This window comes from Leptosomus discolor, chromosome 4, assembly GCF_034619465.1.
Source record: "Leptosomus discolor isolate bLepDis1 chromosome 4, bLepDis1.hap2, whole genome shotgun sequence".
NCBI classification, from domain to species: Eukaryota; Metazoa; Chordata; class Aves; order Leptosomiformes; family Leptosomidae; genus Leptosomus; species Leptosomus discolor.
Window position 1 is genome coordinate 47,568,785 of NC_141394.1, and position 21,000 is coordinate 47,589,784.

Consider the following 21,000-nt stretch of genomic DNA (forward strand, 5'->3'; position numbering starts at 1 on the left):
ATTGTGCCTCAGATGAAAAGATTTCAAAGCAGGGAATATCTAAATGTTGAAACGATTCCTCTTGTTTCAGAAAAGCTTATTTATTCACACCGTGGTCGTTGCTGTAATACTGGTGGAACGGTTTGGCGGGTGGGATGGGATGAGGATGGGCTAGATGGCCTCTATTTGAGACTGCAAGCAAGGAAACAGAAGGCCAGCGTAGCATGTTTTCTAGCAGCTTTATGCAGATGTGTTGCAGAGATACAGCATAAATAAGTAGAAAAAAAAATTCACAGCCTCTTGACATAGTTTCCAGGGAAAGTACCAAAGAATTTGGTTCTTCTCGAGGTTCCTGAAATTAGAAGCAATAGATGAAAGATGGGAATAACAACAGGAAATCACTATGTAAGCATGGCCTTTAAATTTTTGTGTTTAATATTGCACAAACAGAAATACCTACAGTTCTTTATAATATAACTTCAAAAAGTTATTTCTGATTTCATTTGTGAATTTTAACAAATTATAACTGAAGGAAGGAAAAAGCAAATAAAGAAGCATATTTGATTAAATTGTTAGGCCTGAATAAAATCCGTGGTAAAATTTTGACTTGGTACACAGAAATAATTTAATTTCAACAACATCAAGTCTATTTAAATAACTTGAATTTTTGAAATGCTGAGGACTGTTTAGATGATGAAGTTAGCCACTGTGTGCATGAGGGTTTATGGAATGATTAAGCCACCTTATCTAGGCCTAGTTATGAAGTCTCTGTTTGTTCAGTAATACTTGGTTCTCACAAGTAGTCAATTCTGTAGATGTATTCATGCGAGTAAGTTTTACATTACCTGGTCTTTAGGAAGAGAGCAGTAATGCATAGACAATTTTGTGTCACATGATAATGACAACAGTGCTGTACAACAAACTGGACACGTGTCAATTTGTGTCCAGCAATTCCAAAAGACACAATTGAAAAATTACCCACTAATTTCAGTGGATTTTGGTTGGGATTTCTCCTGATAAAGCCAGGTTCAGGTCTATTATGCTGAATATCAAAAATTAATTTGTTTAAAAGACAGCAAGCAAAGAGGGCAGCAAGGGGAGGGCGGGGGGGGGGGGGGGGTGGAAAGAAAAAGCAACTGAGTTGAAACATACCCACAAACCATCCATCATCACATTTTTCCATCACATCAATGACATCTCCCTCTCTGAGCTCCAATTCATCTTCATTCCTAGGAGTATAGTTATATAGAGCCTGAAACCTTAAATAGGACAAATGATGCATTTTAAAAAGAAGCAAGAGTTCTTTGCACCTTTCCGCAAGTAAAGGAGACGGTTTAAACATTAATTACTAAGTAACGCTTCTTGCAAATATAGGGGAAAAGGGTTTATTTTGCCTGGTGGACTTCAGGGCTAAGGACTTCAGGGCTAAGTACTTACTATAGTAAATTTATAAAACTTAATTGGAAAAGTAACTCATCAGACACTAAAGACTGGGGACTCAAGGCAAGCCTGATGGCTCCTCAACCAGTTGCTTTGAACACAGAATTCTAGTTTGGGGTGGGGTTTTTTTAGCATTATTTTTATAGTTGAGTCACCAAAACAGAGGACTTGTAGAGGAGAGTCTGTAGATGTGCTAGACCCTTAACTCCCCATGATCAGTACCTAAAACTGTGGCTCTGCCTTTAAGCTCCAGAAAGCTGAACCTAGTGTGTGTGTTCTCTGCCGCAGCAGAGCAAAGTACCACTGAGCATAAGCAAGGTGCCTGGCGTCCTTCTGCAGTCGGTGGTGGAGGGTGCCTGGGAGAGTGGCTCACACACACTGCCACCGTGACAGGGACCTCCCTGGGATCCTCAGTCGCAACTACTGAGGCGAGACTTGGCAATATAGGAGCTCTGCATATAAAAGAGATGCCTACCTCTGTAGGGAAGGTGAAGAGTAATTGCTATCTGGAAACGCACAGCCACAACCCCTTTCCTAGTTAAAATTGCCCCTGCTGTGTCTCTATAAAATATCTCTGTGAGTGATGGAGAGGCTTGAATAAATCAGGCGATATAAGGATGGAAACTCAAACAGTATTCAGACACTGTCTTGCACCTCCAACCCTGGACAGGGGCTGCAGATTGAAGGATGTAAGGTGGACAAATGGAAAGAGGTATGAGATATTATCTTTCATTCCTTGTCAGCTTTTAATCGAATTTCTTGGAATTAAAAGAATGGCAATAAACTCTTAATGGAAGAGTGAAGGTGCTTAGGCTGACAGCCCCCAGGAAGATTGCTGCAAAAACCCATGAGTCCTGCAGAGTCAGAATCTGCCTTTTTTTTTTTTTTTTTTTTTTTTTTTTTTTTATCATCTGTGCCCCAGCTATGACTGTCTGGAAAGGAGCAGGGTACAACAGCAGAAGTTGTACAAAGGAAACGGTTTTAATTTCAAAATAATGAAACAAATATAATCATGTCCATTTTTCCCTCTTAGCAACAGTTCATTGACTTTAAAACCTTAATGCCATTACATTTCCCGCCAAAAAAACAAAATAACTCCCCCTTTGATAATGTTGGTGCTGAGTATTTCCATTAGCTCTGTATCATCCAGGTAGACCTTCCGTAGCTTAAATGAGATGTTTATTCCAGGAAAAAATTCCTGCTCCTAGAAGTCCCATTTGAAAATCCTATATACAGACCAGTGCTAGGCTTACTGTAATTATGGTCTTGAATAAACTACACTTATTTTTCACATTGCTGATTTGGAGGAAAAAAAAGACGTTGTTCCAAGAAAAAAAAGATTTTTATCTTAAGTCCTCAGGACTGGCAGTTATCTCCCTAAATCTGAAAAGTCTAATTTTATATTTTAATCACACTAACAAAATGGAATGGGACTGGTTATTTAAGCAATTACCTCTGGTAATTTGTGTAGCAGGAGTAAGAACAATCTGCAAAAAAATTAAATGGCAATAACATTTTCTGTCATGCTTATCACTATTCCAGGAAAGCAGAGCTATGATAATATTCCAAAAATGATTAAAGCAGCTTCCAAAGCCACAGGAGTTGCAGATGTAATGTGTCATGAATAGGATTCAAGCCAATTACTTACTCAAGTACCACAACAAGAAATTCCTAATTAGCACTCTTTGTACTTTAGAAACCTAATCTTAGTCACTTCTAGATATAGAGAATCTATTTTAATAACTCCTTTGTAGTCATTTCATTTTCTCTTTGCTAATCTAAGAATTTCTTAAATATGAAAACTCTACTACCATTTACAACACTAACAATTATATTCAAGAAAAAGAATGGTTGGCCGGCAATTTAAGTATCTTTCTCCTTAATTTTAGGAATAAGTAACTTTAGTCATGAACTACTTAAACTATATTGAACAAACTTTATTAGACAATTATTGCTTATAAAACAGTTAGGTGCTTCAGTACACCCAAAAAATCCAACATAGAGATTGTGGCTTTAGTGATATTGAAACCAAAATGTCCAGTTTTCATTATGTTATCTGTGGTATAGTTATTTGGTAACTTTTTGCCCCTCTTGCCATTTCTTAAAGTGACCAACAGATAAACTTTTAAATATTTTTAGATGCTAAGCCTTAGTTACATTTTGGAGTATGACTTAATAGATGAATTCTGATGCTAGAGGAAGAATGGCTGCTGGTTTCAGTGATCAGTGAAGCAGGACCCGAGTGCAAAACTTGCAGGGTGGGGGGAGAATCGATATAATCTTGCACCAAACTTGCATTTTAAGTCATCACTGAAATAGCCTTACATGTTTTATCCCAAGTGCTTACATTGTTTGTGAAAATAAGATTTGAGATCTAGGTTCTTTTCCAGTTTTCAGAAAGGCTTTCTTATATCTAACTTTTAAATTGCACATGTAAATTACACCAGAAAACATGAGTCTGTGACCAACATTATCAAGTCGGTTTTTTTTTTTTTCTTTCTCTCCACATTCAGAACTGTTTCTGAATAATTTGTGTCAAGTCAGTAAAGCAGATGAGTTGAATCAATGTTAAATCTTTAATTGACATTCTGCTGAGGCGTAAAACTGGAGAGAATAAAGTCAAACTATTTTAACAAAATTATTATCCCTTTTAAGCATAAATGATGGAGAACTGAAGTTGGCACATCTGTCTGAGTTTGATGTAAAATAAACAACTAAGGCTTTGCCCTCTGGGACCTTCTTGGCTATCTTCCTACATCATGTGGTTACCTGTAAATTTCCAAAATCTCTTCATAATTGTACTTGGCAGGTCAACACATTATTTGACTACGTGCTGGGTATTGCTTAAATGTTAGGGTTTGGTTTAGTAGACAAGAAGTATACTTACGGTTCCCCCCCACTGTGTATGTTTTCATGAGCAAGCACAGGGCGCTGTGGCTGAAATGAAATGATTTGAAATGTAATAAAGATTTATAGTCTAAGGTCCAAATAGTTGGATAGGGACGTGATACAGAGTTGCCTGAGAGTTCATATTCTACCTTGTGTAAAACAACACCTTCTGCCCCCTCTGCTCCCCCTCCAACTCACAAAATAAGTCTTAAGAGACATCGCAAGCAACAGAATCTTGGCACATTTAAAGATCTGATTTTGGAGGACATAATAAAAACTAAAACAAAACTGCGAACTTTATCAACAGTCCATTCTATTTATAGTAAAGTATGGAATTGAACCCTGCTGCCTTTTCACTGTGAAACAGAAATAGCATTTGAAAAATCAGATGCAACTGGTGAATGTTACACATTCCTTGGGTGAAGTATATTTTTAGATAAACAGAAATAAAATCTCCTATACGTAATGGCAGAATTTAGAATATTCATAGACAAACAACGTACTGATTTACATTACACACACACAGTACTAACTTGGCAGGCATAACATGCTATGCTTTAATTAATTCTGTTTCATCTCAAGGCGGAGCACAAAGCCATGCAGGCTGTTGGGAGGCAAAGAGCAGAAAGAATTTTTGAAAGAATGCATGTAATTGTGAAAACAAAATTAACACTTCTGCTTCAGGGGAAAAAGTAGTTTGTATTTCCAGTGCAAAGCTTTATGAAAGGAACTACTCTCCTTCTTAATAGAACGTTACCCACCACTAATATCTAATAAATCTGGGCATCATGGAAATGAAAAATACTAACCTACAGAAACCATATCTGCTTAGAAAGACATTGACTTATACAGATTAGAATCTGGCTGGGGCCAGAAACAGTGCAGGAGCAGCTGCTTGGGAGAGCTCTTGATGTGAGCAGTGATCATATTCTCTGTTGGCTGAGGATGCTTTGTGGTCGTGCTGTAGAGACTGACAGTCTGATACGAGTCTGGGAACCAAATCTGTTTTGGGAGTGTGGATATCAAACACAGCTCATAGCACTTTCTTTTATGAATTAAGTAAACTGCAACCTGATCTGGAAGCCATGGGATTTATCTTATTGCTCCGTGGTTTTCTCTTTCCCAGGTTTGACTATTCCAGTTCATCTTGCTTCAGTTTACTCTTGAAGATGACGCAGTCTTCCATGAGAGAAGGCCATGGTAAACAACCCACAGCGTGATGATATCAACTGAATGTTAAAACACACTATGTTTTTTCTTTTTTCCTCCCCCTCCCCCCCCAACAGCTCCAGATGAAATTGAAGTTGTTAAAGTCTGTAGAGTATAATTTTAAAAAGGTGTCTAATGGTACAGGCAGGTGGACTACATCACTCTTATTCATATTAATGACAGTTAGGTGGGAAAGAGGTTTTCAAAGTTCAAAAAAATTTGTTTGACACTCTCCCTCGTTTAACTCTCCTCTGCCAGTGTACAAGAATGATACTTTTAACCGAAGAATCCAACGATAAAGATTATGAATTGGACATTCTAGTTCTCAGTCAGCTGCCTTCGATAGTTGGCTTGTCAAGTAAGAAGAGAATATTCGACTGGGCAGATTGCTTGATATTTGGATTAGAATCTGATCTTATTCTCTGCTAATCTTTCATCAGGCCCATAACTGAGCTGAATGCCAAAAACAGAGATGCAAAAGAACTCAGTCAAAGTTTAGGATTTTTCATGCAAACAAAGAAGTCAATGTCCTGAACAATACTACAAACAACTTAAGGCTTTGAACATATACCAAGCCAGGAAGAAATTAGGTAGGTCAGTATTATCTTCTTTTTCTGTAGATGCTTCAACACTTTAGAACATTTTATTTCTGGCTAACTACTGTAAAAACAGTTGACAAAATTAAGGTAAGTGAAGATTTTCAACTCTATGTTACTGCTACAGAGAAAACTTTGATGGAATTAGAATCTGGGAAAACCAGGGTGAAGTAACCCGCGGTATGTCTGAACAGGGGGACCTTGGAGCGCTCTCCCTATCCAAATACATTCCTCAACAGTACCCCGGGGGACCTTGGAGCGCTCTCCCTATCCAAATACATTCCTCAATAGTACCCCAGCTGACATCAAGAAGCTTTCTCCCCATTTTGTTTCCGTAAGCTCTCATTCCCATATACAGTGGCAATGGCTCAAATGGGGACTGTTGCAAGGTCTGGCTAATTTAGCTCAAGAGATACCATGAAACGCATCACTGAGTAGCTCTTAGTGCTCAGGATTTCTAGTTTCCAACTACAGCTCAACTCACTATGCTATCCTGTTTCCTGGGAAAAATTGTAGGGCCTAATCCCAAAAACATTAAAAAATGTGCAGTCAAGTCAATGGTCCCCTTTGTACACCTGATTTTCATGCATGACTGATATGCTCTTATAATAGTTCTTTGTAGTCCTGGACATGAAAATTAGATGTACAATTTGTGTTGTCCTGTAGTTTTGGAATTAAAGACGTAAATGCACTAAACATTGACCAATACAGTCCTTTCAATATACTGATTACATGCCACTCGTTTGGAGTAACACGCAAAATTAAAGGCTTAATCCCTTTTTTATGGATCTTATTCTCAGTTGGACTTTTCTTTGCGATGGTGTTGATCTGCTGCTACAGGAATTCTGTCCTTCCTATGTTAAGAAACCAATACAAAGAGTAATTTAGTCTGAAACTGAAAGTAAAACATAAGCCATAAATTCTCATGTAATTTAGGTTGGGTTTTTTTTTTTCATAATTTAGATCACTTTTTTGGGTGAATCACATGCAAACTCTAAATAATCTGACTTGCTGGATAGGTAAAATTGTTACAGTTATGTTACTGTTATACTACAGATACGATGGGAAAGGCTAAGGAGTATGAAGGTCTGCAATAACAGTGCTTGGATAAAGAAGACAGTATTAAGTGAACATGATATAGCAGCAACAGAACATTTTGAAAAGAAGGACATGGATTCGAAAACAAGAAATCAGCCTCAGTATAAATTTTTGACTCTTAGAAGCTGTATTTTTAATAAACCAGAAATGCTTTGAAACAGTAATTTAGGAAAAAACAGGCTAAATATAAAGAACTCTGATCTCGTACATCTTGTAGCACTGGAAATACTATGCAGTACTGCAGAGATACAATACACTAATGGATTTATAAAACAAGTTTTGGCACGCACAGACCTGTTGGCTTTACTCAGACATGGCACAGAGGCACAACAGGAAGAAAACACGGCATACTGATAGTATTGAGACACTTGGGCAACAGCAAAATACTGAAAGACTAGACACTGAGCTCCTTTTCTATGGAAATGCTGTTATTGCACACTGGGCATCCAGTACCATACCCTGTGTGAATAGCTGTGACCTCTGACAGGTGAGCTGCAGGATCTCTTAGTCATCACTGGGCTACGAGGAGGTTTACCCATAACAAATATCTCTCTCTTTAAATTAGCCTAGAAAAACCACGAAAACTGTGTCAAGTGAGAGTTTAAGAATGAAGTGTCATGGCACTTTTGTGCTTCATTCATACATACAAGCTGGACATGCATTTCTTGATAACAGAAAGCAAGTGTGTTACAGGTACAAATAATGGTATTATCAGTATATGGTATTTTCATTGTTGCCACTGTACCTTTTTTCCAAGGGTTTGCTGCTCTGGCATATGCCCTTATGCATTACAGTTAAAAAGATTAATCATGCCGTGTACGCAGTTGGAGTGAGAACAGTTATTGCAAGCGTACCCACTGAAGTAGCTCAGTTATACAGAAAAGCTCAACAGCACAGAGGAGAAATACTATCTTAGAAATACCAATGACAAATATAATCCCTTACTGTTAAACAGAACATGGACCTTAAATTTGCATACTTGATGGAAAGTACTTCAAAGAAAAAATTGTCGTTTTGTTAATATCGCTATGAATCAGCTACATATTTGTCAGAATTCAGCTCCTGAGGGTGTGTGTGCAGCAAATGTGAATTCTCAGGGGCAGGGGTGAGTCAGAGGGAATGTGAGAGGAGTGGAGTGCTGACATTGGAAACCTTTTCTTTGGTATTTGTGACTGTTTGCCAGTAGAATGTAGCAAGACAGAAGAACAGCCGCCTCTTAGGAGCAAGAGGGTGAACAACAAAACCAAAAAGGATACTAAGGCAAGCCAAAGAGGCAGGAAACCATCAACATTTCTCTTTGGGAAGTTTCTTCAGAGCTCCTCCTTTGGAGACACATTTCTCCTACCAACATGGAGCAAAGTGTCACTTCTCACTCATAGCTCCTTGTATTCTACTACCCAAATCCATGGTCATGCTTTAGCTTTGAGCCACATTCCAAATGTGTGTGTGTGTGTGTGTATATATATATATGCACGCACACATATGTATGTATGTATTTTTACATCAACAAAAATTATCAAAGTATCAGTATATTGTTTCAAGAACTCTCTGAAGAACCTCTCTTCACTTGTGATATTTGAGTCCTAGAAATGTCTCATGTTCTTTCTGTTGTAGCAGTTGAGAGCAGACTTTAATCATGGACAACATGCAAAAAGAGGATAGGAACTGTCCTTCTTTCTCAAGTCCAGCCTGTAGACTAATTAGAAAGAAATGATGACAGCCAAAACCTGGCTACACTTATTTTAATTCAACTCTGTATCCTGACAGTCATTGTTGACTGCTGAAAAAAGTTTGCTTACCCTTGGGAGGAAAGAAATCTTTATCTTACTTCAGAAGTGTGAAAAAAAAATCTGCTGTTGGTAGGAGTGTATCTTATAATTTCAACAATTTTCAAATAGGTAAGCCTATACTGATTAAAGGAATCATATAAAGGAATGTGTTCCCTAGACTTAAAAAATAATCCAGCTTTCAAACCAGATATTGGTTTGAAAACAATAATTAAGAGCTAGAACTCTGTATCAACCCCCCAGACCTCTAGTTCTTTTCAGTACTCGGGCTCTTCTGACTGCAGGATGGAGTCATCTCCCTTGGTTACTTAGTGTCTTGCCTCCTGCCGTGCCCCCTGAACAGCAGTACGTTGTCTAGGAGGCTCCCAGGAGCAGATCTTTTAACTCTCAAAACAGATATTCCTTCTATTTATTTTCAGCTGGGATTAACATGCCTTGCTCAAACAAAGGCAAGGAATATCAGGTCACCTAAAAAGGATTTCAGTGTAGATGAGGAATTGTCTGGATTTTGTCAGTTAGGCTAAGAAAAAGTATCCATCAAAAGCACTGCAAAACTGATAAATTATTCAAAGTTGCAGAAACAAATGCAATGCTGTATTTTACCCCTTCTTTGAGATGAAACATACGTAAGCCTGTGACAGATTCATTCCCTGGAGAGAACCTTTATGTCTCTTCCCTACTTCAGAAAAAACCCAACAGATTTGGTGCATATTAAGACTTCAAGTCCATTATGTCTGGGTTTTCCATGAATACACAACATAAGATGTGGCAGATATAAAAAAAAAAAAAAAAAAAAGTTGTGTGGGGTTTTTTTTTGTCATAGATGTAATGACTGCTTCTTGTAGGATAGCTTCTCAAACTTTTTTCAATGAGTTTTTCTTCTTTTAATGAGAATATTCACTCTCAAAGTCAGCACTGGAAATTGACCTTGTCTATCTGAAGTGGAAATAATCTTTGTCCAGTCCTTGAACTAACAAAATAGGTATTTAGAACATGACCCTTTGCTTTATGGTGAAATTTATGACTGTTCTCCCAGGCTTTGGATTGAAATTGAAAACGCTTTTACACTACAAATGTTACTTAGTTTCTGCATACTTGAATATGATTCTGTTTCTTTCGATTAAATAAGTTACTGATGTCCTGGTATGGACTTGAAATTGAGTTGAAGGCTTTCTGCTTTCCTGTCACTGGTATCTCCTTAAGCTATTTCATGATATCATAACGGTTATAGTTTTACCTTGTGTTTCATTTGAAGAAGGCCTGTTTTAATACTGCATGTACTATGTTATTTAATATTAGTAAAGGAAACAATATGTCTGAAAAGATCAAACTCTGTGTTAGCCTTGCAGTTATTAAATACACATGAAAATTTGCAACAGACCATACTCAAGAGGTGCAGTTACCTTTAACTTTGGTGAGTCTTTCTCCTGCTGATACAAGGGTTTGGAAAGGAGAGGAGGTGAGAGGGAAGCAGTAGACAGGGATGTTGTAGGAACAGAGTGAAAAGTTGGTGTCTTGGCAGAGTGAAATGGAAGATTAGAAGGAAGGTGGAAAGGAGGATCAGAGTCTCCTGATGTTCCCAGAGAAAGTAGAGATGGCTTAAATGTTTAAGAAAAATGAGAAGTAATTATGCTATAAAACCAGCTGTGAAGGAGATAGAATGCTCAATAAGGAGTCATGTAACTAACCTGAACAGTCAGAAAAGTAATGCTAATTTTATTAGCGGTCAGTCTACTTTTCTAGAAGAAAATTCTTCCCCCAGAAATCAAAATAAGCTATTTGCTTGTTGGCATTTGTGGCCATGGATTTCACCTCTAGTCTTACGGTTTACTCCTGTGCTTTTTCAGGTCAAGTAAGGGTAGAGACAGCCTGCAAAATCCTTCTAATTAACTAGTTTTACATTTGGCTTAAAACATATTGTCCCAAGCATCTGATTTACATGTTCGCATATGCCAGCCAAAGCAACTGCCTGAATAGTCTGTTGAAATAAGTGCTGGACAGAAGAAATCTGTTCTAAAACTTTGCCTAGAAACCACATAAACTGTGTAGCAATATTGTGGCATTTAATGGCTAGCACACATTCGGGGTAGTTCAGTGTGGTACTGTCTCAAAGAGGAACTGGAGTGGGCTTTAGGAGGAAGCATTTGTTTAACTGCCAAACATAATCTCATCTGTTATTATTAGTCACATTCTTGTAATAGAGTCTACTATATCAGCTGGTAAAGTGACACATGTGAAGTACAAACTGCTGAGCCTCTGCAGGAGGCATGTCCCTCCCTCTGAAGGCTGTTGACAGCATTTGCTTGCTGGGGCCTCTGGCTCAAAAGGGGTGGCATGTAACAGGCCAGTGAGGAAAATGGTTCACTGGCTTTTTGCAGCAGAAGCACAATGGCAGCTAACAAGGGCAGGAGGGAAAGGACCAGCAGAATTGATACACCATATAACTTACAATGGTGTATACGCCTGCTTCTGAAAAGGGACTATCCTTTTTTAACAACTGAACATTTTTATCAAATGCAATAGTATGAAACTGTGCTTATGCACAATACAAACATTTAAATACAAGAAAAGGCAGAGAATAATTATACTGAGTAAGCTATCTGAATGCAGAAGCCAAGCTTTTCAGAAATTAAAGTACCTTATCAATATTTGGTGAAGTGTATCCTTCATAACATACTGTGGAGTCTCCTCCACTTGCTATTGGGAACTCTAAATTGTCATGTCCCAGATCCTCCTCTATATAGAGTCTTGTCAGTTCTTCTGTTGTGTCTTGTGCTCCTCTGTAGAAATCTGATTCTTGAGGCTTTGACTGATCCCCTATATTAACTGTCAGATCTGCGGTACAGATTTCCTCTTCGTTTTCAGCAGCTGCAGTTAGCACTCTGGAGATGGAGCCACCTTCATGTGGCAAAGGGATGTTACAGATAGCACCAACATGTTCACCTTCTCTTGCAATGATACTTGTAGTATCTGACAAGTCTCTAGGTACTTCGATAACTGAAGAGTCAAGTATACCTCTCAAGTCTTGATCTTTTCCTGGTTTGGTGTTGTTGCTGGTATGCTTATATACTATGTCATGAGATGAGCTGGCTGAAGATGAGACAGAGGTAGATACAAGACAGGACAGAGGAAGAGCTGTAGGAGAGCTGAGAGACACCTCTGTATTTGGAATAAAGTGATCATCCTTAACAGGGTGAATGCTATTACCTGGGGAGACTGCTATGGATTGGGATGTTAATGCCAAAGAATCGAGTTCTTCTAAGTCACAAATAAAACTGCCTGGAAATGGTGGAGGAGGTAAGATGCCCACGCTTGAAGGTGAAAAACCATCAGTCCTTGAAAACCAGTCACTAGTGGCAGCCTGGAGAATCTTTTGATCAATGTGTGACCAAGAGGAGGAAGGGTGTCTGGAAAGTGGGGACAGTGCTTGGGAAGGCAACTTCAAAAATAAGAAAAACATGGGAATTTAAACAAACAAATAAATAAGCATAACAGAGAATTAGGATATGAGTAGACTGGAAAAGAAAAAAGTCTGTGCCATCATCTGGATTATAGGGTATCATTTTAGGGAGCATGGGTGTCTGAAATCGTTACTACATGAATCAGAAGAGCAGGAAAGACATGTGAAAAACGAAACTGTATCAGGTTCTGGCTTGGGGCTTAAATGTCAAACATTAAGACAGATCTGAATCAGTACATTCATGAAGGCGACCTGCATTTGATCTGCTAAAGTTATGTTACCTATGGTGCTCTGTTACTGAACCTGTCACAGGTTATTAAATCATACAATTAATATTAATGTCATTTTCCTTAAACCATTACTGTTATTTTGAGAACAGCATTTTCAGAAGTACACTTCAGATGTCATTGTTTCTTTTAAACTATAACAACTGAGGTGATTTCTAATTATACTAATGTTAATAGACCTACTTAGTACTTTTGAGTAAATGTTTAAGAAACATCTTTAATACATTGCATACTTTTATTAAGGCACAAGCAGCTACAGAAAGCATTTTTTTTCCAAAAGCAACCCTATTAGTTCAAATGACATCAACATTTCTGAAAGATATAATCAATTCTGGATGAATCTAGGCAGTCAGCAACGCTTTTAAAATAGTGACAGCACAGTACACAGCAGTGTATTTTGAGTACCGTTACATAATATTGATTGAAGTATCCTTCTGGTAAAAGAAATGTCCTTTTGTAAGAATGAGAAACTGGTGAGTCATACGTACACAGCATCAGTAGATATCCATTGCTTCAGTAAATACTGAAAATGCATTTTTGTTACTATTAATCCTCAAAATTAAAACTGAGTGAAAAATATTATCATCTCATTAGAATTATCCAGAATAATTAGATGTACATCTCTCTAAGTTATCTGGACTTCTTTAGTCTTTTAAGTATTGCTCTAGAATAGGAAACTAATTTTAAGAGGGTAAATTAATGTCACAGAATAAGAAGGTTGATTTACTTACCTTCTGCTTGAGTTTTCTTGAGGCAAATACCTTTATTTTATAGTTGGACAAACCTCTGTTACAGTCTTTTGTACCAAAGTAAACAGTATAGACTGATACAATGCTGCCTGCTAAAACAGAGCTAGGCTGTTACAAGCAATACTCCATCTCTTTCCCTCATGTTTCCTCTTGAACAAGGGCCTCTAACCTGTGGTTTTAAGCTCAACAACACTGCTGAGGAGAAACTGCCATTTTTAGTTTCCTGTAGCTACAGGCTGCGCTAGAGCTAAAGATATAGATGGTCTAGGCCAAGTTAAGGAGAGAGATAGCTTGCTCCTGACTTGTATTGCTTATTTATTTTTATTGCAATTAGGCCAGAGAAGTTTAATGCAATTGCTCTAGCAACAAAGAGTGATAAGTGCTAAAAAAATCCAAAGTAATAGGAAAAGTGGTATCAGCAATTGTGGTAAACTCCAGAACACCTTCAGGACTGCTGAAGTCCTTTTAGGTAGTCAGAAAAAGATGTCTTCTTACATGGTACTGCCATTTCTGAATACAGTTGAATTCAGAAACAAGATATCTGTTTAAGAGTGTCAGTGGAGGCGTTTTTTTTTTTTTACTTGGCCTAGAACCAGATGATTGCAAAAGTTTCCTGTGTTACAAAGAAGGCTTCTTCCACTTTCCTCACCTACAGAACTAATTTAGTAGTAACTAACTTAATAATAGTGGCAGGATAGTTTTGTAATCTGAATGTAAATAACTCTGAAGCATCACCAATGCTCAACAAGGGTTCCAGGGGTTACACAAACACTAGGCTTTAGCTGCAGGATGCCTTAGAGACAAGCCTGCTCCATAGAGTGGCATCTCCAAATACAGAGACACAGCTCTGTAATATGGAGCACCTAAGCTGCCTCATACTCTTGACTTGCCTTCAGGAACCTCTAGATTCCTGTAATAATAAGGGGCCCTAGCTTATGAATACCTCAGTCATCAGCTACAGAATTTGATGCTACTTCAATTCAACAGTTTTGTCGGAATGGAAGAGAGAGGAGCTAGGTCTCTGTTATAACATATTCTGGAAAACCAGACAAGACCTGTTCGAGCAACTATCCAAACCCAGCTAATATTCTTTAGTTGCAAGCAGTATTTTCAGAGGTCACCGTTGCCTATAAATGACATATTTTGGTAGCTGTCCCCAAAGCTGCAAATAAATGTGGAACTTATTTCAAAGTTGAAGCATGTAAATGAGAACCAGTATGCAAGTATATGAAAGTAGAAAGGGGACAAAACCAAGTGAAACAAATAGAGATTAATATCAGGATAAGAAGTTTATAGTTACACACAAACATCACTGCCCATACTGAAGAGATAAACAGCAAAGGTAAAGAGGAAGATTTAGAAAAGTTTCTGTCTTGAGCGTTCAAATTAATTGATATGTTAATGCTAATCACAGTTTGTATACAGAAACTTTCTTAGTTTCTATCACTGCCAAAGAGGTTATGTTCCCTGCGCAGGTGACATCTCATGAGCGAATGATAAACCAGAGAACAGGAATCTTTTTTGCAACATCCTGTAGTACAATTTGTGGTGGATATATAGACTAGGAAGGAATAGAATTCAGAACCTACAACAGACATTTGGTGTGAAAAATTACAACTCTAAAGGTCTGAATCCAAGTATATTGACAATGTGATGATGTTTGCCTCACTACTAAATGAAACAATACTGTCACTTTTGTCGTATCTCTTCAAGGAATCTCCATGGTACAAACAGCCTCCTTCTAGAGTGTGAACGGCAAAAGGAGGAAGGCTATAGTACAGAGTCATTACCTGTTCTCCTTTACTTTTAAAGGCACAGAACTGGTCTTGGCAAGTTGTGTCCCCATGCAAACTGCCCTCTCTTGGCCCTTCCATCTTATGGGACTGCAGGCTTTGAGGACAGCTGTGTTATGGGAATGTCTTCACATTGCACTATGAAAAGTCTGCTAGACAAATCCTTAATGCTCAAATTCTGTATAAGATTCCCAAATAAATTTTATTGTGTTGGCTTGATTTTTCTGCCCAAATTTTGTCTGTCCCTACTTTCAATAATGTAGTAGCTAATGAAGAAAAGAACAAAATCCTGGCAGAATGTAAGACACACACTCGGCTATTAAAATACTTTAATAACAAAGTATTAGTAATGCAAATCTACCGATGCAGGAAAGTAATGTAGTGCACTTAATGCATAAATTATGTGTCCCTCTAAACCCACTGTAGGGGTGATAGCAAAGAAAAAAAAAATCCTTACCTTAGTTGAACTTAAATGGTGTATTCTGTCACTAGAATAGCTTTGGGGTATTGGAGGATCAGGGTAGTCATCAACACCTTTTGATGCATTCTTTTTGATGACTTCTACATATGAAACAGGGAAGATGCCTTGTCTGCTTGTTCCTGGTATTTTACCTTCATACCAGTTTTGATCAACTCGCTTAAGAAGAATTACTCTGTCTCCCTGAAATGCATTATGAAAATACGTTATCAGCAGACACATTGTAAGTTAATTTTTTGAACAGCAGATATTATCTTAAGACATAGTATTATTTTCCCTGCAGTGCTGTTTCCTATCAGTCTTGAGAATCATCTCCATTTTTGTGTTTCTCCTCCCATTTACAATAACCATGCATACAACTACCATTCCAGCAAATGGGGGGGCTAGTCATGGAAATGCAAATGTTGTTCTTTTATCAGAGGGGAATCTCGTGTAGTCTCCTACTCTTGATTGGGGGATTAACATTTAAACTTTTCTTTGGAACATAAACTGTTTCAGCTGTTGGTCAAATGACTAGCTAACGTCCTAACTCTAATATGCAATAGTGACTGCTATCCCTGTTTTTCCTTAAAAGTGATAAAAGTTAAACAATGAAATCCATGTAAGTGCTTTGGTGCTTTGCTATCAGTAAAACTGGAATAAGTGAGGTAGAAAGTTAAAAAATGAGTTCATGTGAAAGATGTGGAAAAAAGTGCTTTTCTTGTGTAAAAAAAAAAAACCAAAAAAAAAACAAACCCAAAACCAACAAACCAAACCAAACCAACCAACCAAACAAAAAAAAACAAACAAAAAGATGGGATGGGCAGTGGATCACTTACTGTTTTTAGAGAGCTCAGCAACTAATATGGAAAATACCCAGTTTCTATTCAAACTTTTCTCTGTTGTGAAACTTCATGAGCTACCTCCTTTCTTTGCTTTACGTGATTGCTGTGCTTTTTACTGTGTGTCAGTAACAAACCCCTTCCCCATTAGTTTTGTGTTTTCTTGTGTTTCTGTAATTTTGTGTCTGTAGTTGATTTGTGAAGTACCCTAAAATTATCTTTGGTGGGATGGAACAAAAGAAAACTAGTGCAAGTTAACTTTTAAAAGCAAACCAAAACTGGGCTGTCAAGATGATGACCACCACAATAAGCACAAAAGAGATTTTTTTAAAAAAGAAATAAATCTTTTATCTTAGACCCCTTTAACTTTTACCAAAAAAGTGGAAAACCACCCACTATCTCCAGTGATGCTGGATCAGGCTCTAGGTCAGCATCAAAAAACTGTATCCTTACTCTTATTTCAAAAGAAAAACAAACCACCAAGTATCTTCTATGAATTCTAATTCTTAAAAAAAAAAATAAAAATTAAGAGGCAGAACGTTCCAGTGGATATAAAGTATATACTACTTACAACTAAGTATATAATAGCCTCAATAATAAAGTTTCTCTACAGCAGTAATATTCCAGCGTCTCACAAACCTCAGAAATTAAACATTTATTTTGTTCATGTGCAATAAAGTATAACCACCAGGATGTGCACAGAAAAGATAAGAGAATGTTATAAAAAGCGGATTGTTATTAAATTAAAAGTTTGCATGAACTATACATGCACAAATATATCTCTGAGCCTTTTTTCCTAGATCTTCTATTTTCTGTATTCTTCTAGTTGTTCTGTGTTAAAAATGTTACTAGGATAATTGTGACAGCAAGAAATAATTATTAAAAAAGGAATGGATAATTGAAGTGAAAACTAGAAATGCAGGTGGGTAGTTAGCAGATATTTGCATATGCTAATCTACCACAACCCAGTTTATATGCACACCATCTTTAAACTACTTGCAGGTAGCTGTGAAAGCTTGTAAGCCAATGAGCTATTATGTTAGTAGTTTCCTATCGTTACATTGCTTTATGCATAGCAAGTATCGAATGTAGAGGCCACCAAAACACAGTATTTACCTTTGTATTAATTCCATGTAGCAGTAGACACTATAACGGTATTTTGAAAAAGACAGTTCTAAACTGTACCTTTCTAAGTGATAATTCCACATTTGTGTCTGCACTGAAATTATATTTGGCAATAGCTTCTCCAATCTCTCCAATCTGTGCAGGGGGAGGTGGCCTGGCAGGCTGTGCTTTTTCTGGGGGAAAAAGTTTCTAAGAAAAAAGAAAAATCACAGATTTTCATTATTCTCATGCAGTTTGTGGACCTATTACCCAAACCATTTCAAGGAATTAAAACAGAGAACAAACCTCGACATATGAAATTGGGAATATTCCAACTCTTCCATGGTGCTCACCTTCATACCAGTTTTGATCAATTTTCCTGAGGATATAGACAGTATCTCCTTTCTTAAAGGACAGCTCTCTGTAACAAATTTGTTTAGATCAGATGTTTACAGCTTTACACTTAACTCTTCCACCTGCATAGTTTCTGAGTTCTTTACAGTTTGGAACTGAAACAGAATGTAGCAATGAAACATCTGAGGAAAAAGCGTCACAGCTGTGGTACATTTACCAGTTGGCCATACCATTCACATTTATGAATCCCAGGTACTAGCTGTGAGTTATATATGCCTGTTTTACACTGTCATTCCAAGGAAGTACTGCTAGTTGTTACCAGAGCACTTAGTATAGAGTCTGCATGCAAGCATGATGTCTTTTGGATGGACTGTTTGGATACTGCTTTTACGACAGGCATCTGAGGGGTCTTTGGTGTTCTTTATGAAATCTGTAAAGAAAACCGTAGAATATACCCCCCACGTCTCTATGGCCTATTACTACCTTCTGCAGCAGCACAGCTTGGTGTGCTTCTGCTCTATGTGTTTTTCTTTCAAGACAGCTGTTCAGAAGTGTGAAGAACACAGGATTATGTTCTCACCATTTCTGATACTCAGGGCCTGTGATAAGCTTGATGTTGGGATACCAAAAAGGGAATTACCCAAATCTTTAAGAATATTTTCAGATTCTGGCCTGGGTGTTCTTTCCTGTATCATCCATTTGGTTTTTCAGGGGCTAATCTGTTGTTCTGATAATTCATGTTGTGAGTTTCCTACCAGACACAGCTAATGTAATTCTAGTGTCAACGTCAGGCCATATCTAAAGATCATTTAAATGCCCCGGATCATCAGAACAACAGCAGGCATGAAATATAGGCACTCTACTTTGACTATCTCCTATCCTAAAACAATGTTTCCTGATTTTGTTTTTCTTCTGCAACACTGTGGTTTGGCTTGGTATGGGACATGTCACATGCTGCAGAGAGCCTGCGTATGTTAAGACAGACAAGAAGATGCTGAAGCATTATACAGTATTTTGATAAACACACTATCTGTGACAGTATTTTAAGCACTGTAACCTTGTGTAACCTAAATACAATTCACCACAAATGAAGAGCGTTCAGCAGGTGACCCTCAGCACCCATGCTGTAGAAGGCTGAAGATGCACAGCCGTTTGTGTGTTCAAACAAATGCAATGGAGTATATCATAATTTAAGACATTTTTATTACAAAATAACTTCTTGCACAGTTTGCTAATGCAGAGGCTACTGTGACAGCAAGCAGGCCCTCTGCTTCCATGGCATTTGCTGTTGAAAGTGGCCAGAACAGCAGTTAGCTGCCACAAGCGCTAGAAAGAGTTTTCTTGAATTATGAATTCTTAAATGAACAAAAGTCTAGTACTTACTTAGAAGTCTGAGCTTTAAAGTCATATACAGCTTTAGCTGGCAGTTTCTGAAAAGTAGGCAAAGTGATTAATACATTCAGGTAGTATGTACTATACGGTAAATGTGTTTCAGCTTTTAAAAAGGTGACCAAGATCAAAAAAGAAAAGGACTTATGCTTTACAGTGGTTCTTGCAGTAATAGGCAAATGATACACAACTTCCTTTTTTAAGGCAGTCAGGTGTTTGGGACTTAGTATTTTAAAAATAGAAATAGCAGCTAAATCTTAATACAGACTACTTTGCAATTTTATGTTTAAGAGAAGTACAAAAGTAAAAAAAAAATTACTAAATCCCAATGTGACTTGTAGGCAACCACATCTCTAGCTACAATGGAAATTCACACGCTTAATATTCTCTAATACTTTAGATGCTCTTCTGTTAAAGTCATTATCTTTAGGCTAATTTCAACTGCAAATACTGCATCACATTTTCTATATATATAAAAGAAAAATTACTCTGACAGCTTGAAAAGGTTGGGAATATTTCTATATTAGATTTCTATAATCACATTAATAGTTTTAATAAAGTCTGAGAAACTCAGGACTGGAAGTGATCTCCTGAGTCATCTGTGAAGCTCTTTTGCTATCATAGGCAATCACATCACATCATTCCTTTCATACATTTATCAAGTTCTGTCACCAAGTATCTGTGAGCTCAATATTGCTTCAAAAATAAGACTGTAAAACAACCCTACTTCTCCTCACCTATGTGGCTGACAGTTACACTTTCACTGTTTCCAAAGCTGTGCTGAAAATATGAACTGTGATCCGACCCAAAAGCCTCCCTTGTCTAGTGTCTGCCTAGATGGAAACTTCAGAGGAAGGTGCAAGAAGTGGTCAGCAGTATTATGTGAGGATATTTGGTAAAGTGATTTAGTCTTTCTCTGCAAGTACTTGCACAGATGAGAGTGATACATTTTAAAAAATATCTCCCTAGGATATACTAGTGACTGGAACGAGCTAATTATGCTATTTCTGAGAGATACTATTTGTAATGACTTAAGGCTGCATGTCTTTTAAGAGGAATAAAAAAGGACACTTGTAAGTTCTGCATTTTACCTTTCTTCCAGGAGAGATGTTCTCGACTGGGTTCTCTCCCTTCTTGTCACCTAAAGGCTAGCAAATTTAGCATACCTAGAGCATTGTCTTTGCTATAATAAAAAAGTCCCCAAAGTTATTACAGGGATCCTCTCAACTTGCATTTTGTAATACCAATACAATTTTCCATTACAGGTCTCCTTCAAATAAGAGCCAAAATTTAAAAGCATTTTTCTGTTCCCTGCTGTTGTTAAAAACAGTCTTTTAGATGGGAGGGGATATTCATATCAGCAACTGTAGCTAAGCCCTTTTCACTCTTTTCTGATTTTGGTACACAGCTGGTGCTGTAACTGTTAAAGCAAATAATGGAAGAAGGGGGTTAATATTAAAAGAACAGCAGAGCTGATTAAATACAAAATACTTTGAAATGTAGAAAACATACTGGAAAGCTTTCTCCTTTCACTTTTTTAAATTACATCATTCTTAAGAATGTCTTG

The 21,000-nt window shown here is 37.5% G+C and overlaps 1 protein-coding gene across 7 annotated transcripts in view; it reads right to left on the minus strand.

Annotated features, from left to right (window-relative positions):
* Nucleotides 1-269: 269 nt before the first annotated feature.
* The window catches only part of SORBS2 (sorbin and SH3 domain containing 2), an 82,948-nt gene continuing 62,217 nt past the window's right edge, over nucleotides 270-21,000 (minus strand). For 5 of the 7 annotated variants that reach the window (XM_086464437.1, XM_086464435.1, XM_086464438.1 and 2 more), the window contains 7 exons: nucleotides 19,428-19,474; nucleotides 17,997-18,111; nucleotides 17,772-17,900; nucleotides 15,745-15,948; nucleotides 4,307-4,356; nucleotides 1,132-1,238; nucleotides 270-331 (listed from right to left, as the gene is read on the minus strand). In XM_086464437.1, the coding sequence (XP_086320563.1) occupies nucleotides 270-331; nucleotides 1,132-1,238; nucleotides 4,307-4,356; nucleotides 15,745-15,948; nucleotides 17,772-17,900; nucleotides 17,997-18,111; nucleotides 19,428-19,474 (714 nt within the window). Of the gene's footprint in view, nucleotides 332-1,131; nucleotides 1,239-4,306; nucleotides 4,357-7,669; nucleotides 7,778-10,401; nucleotides 10,513-11,636; nucleotides 12,438-15,744; nucleotides 15,949-17,771; nucleotides 17,901-17,996; nucleotides 18,112-19,427; nucleotides 19,475-21,000 lie in introns of all 7 variants that reach the window. The other 2 variants (XM_086464434.1, XM_086464436.1) reach the window with 2 other exon arrangements.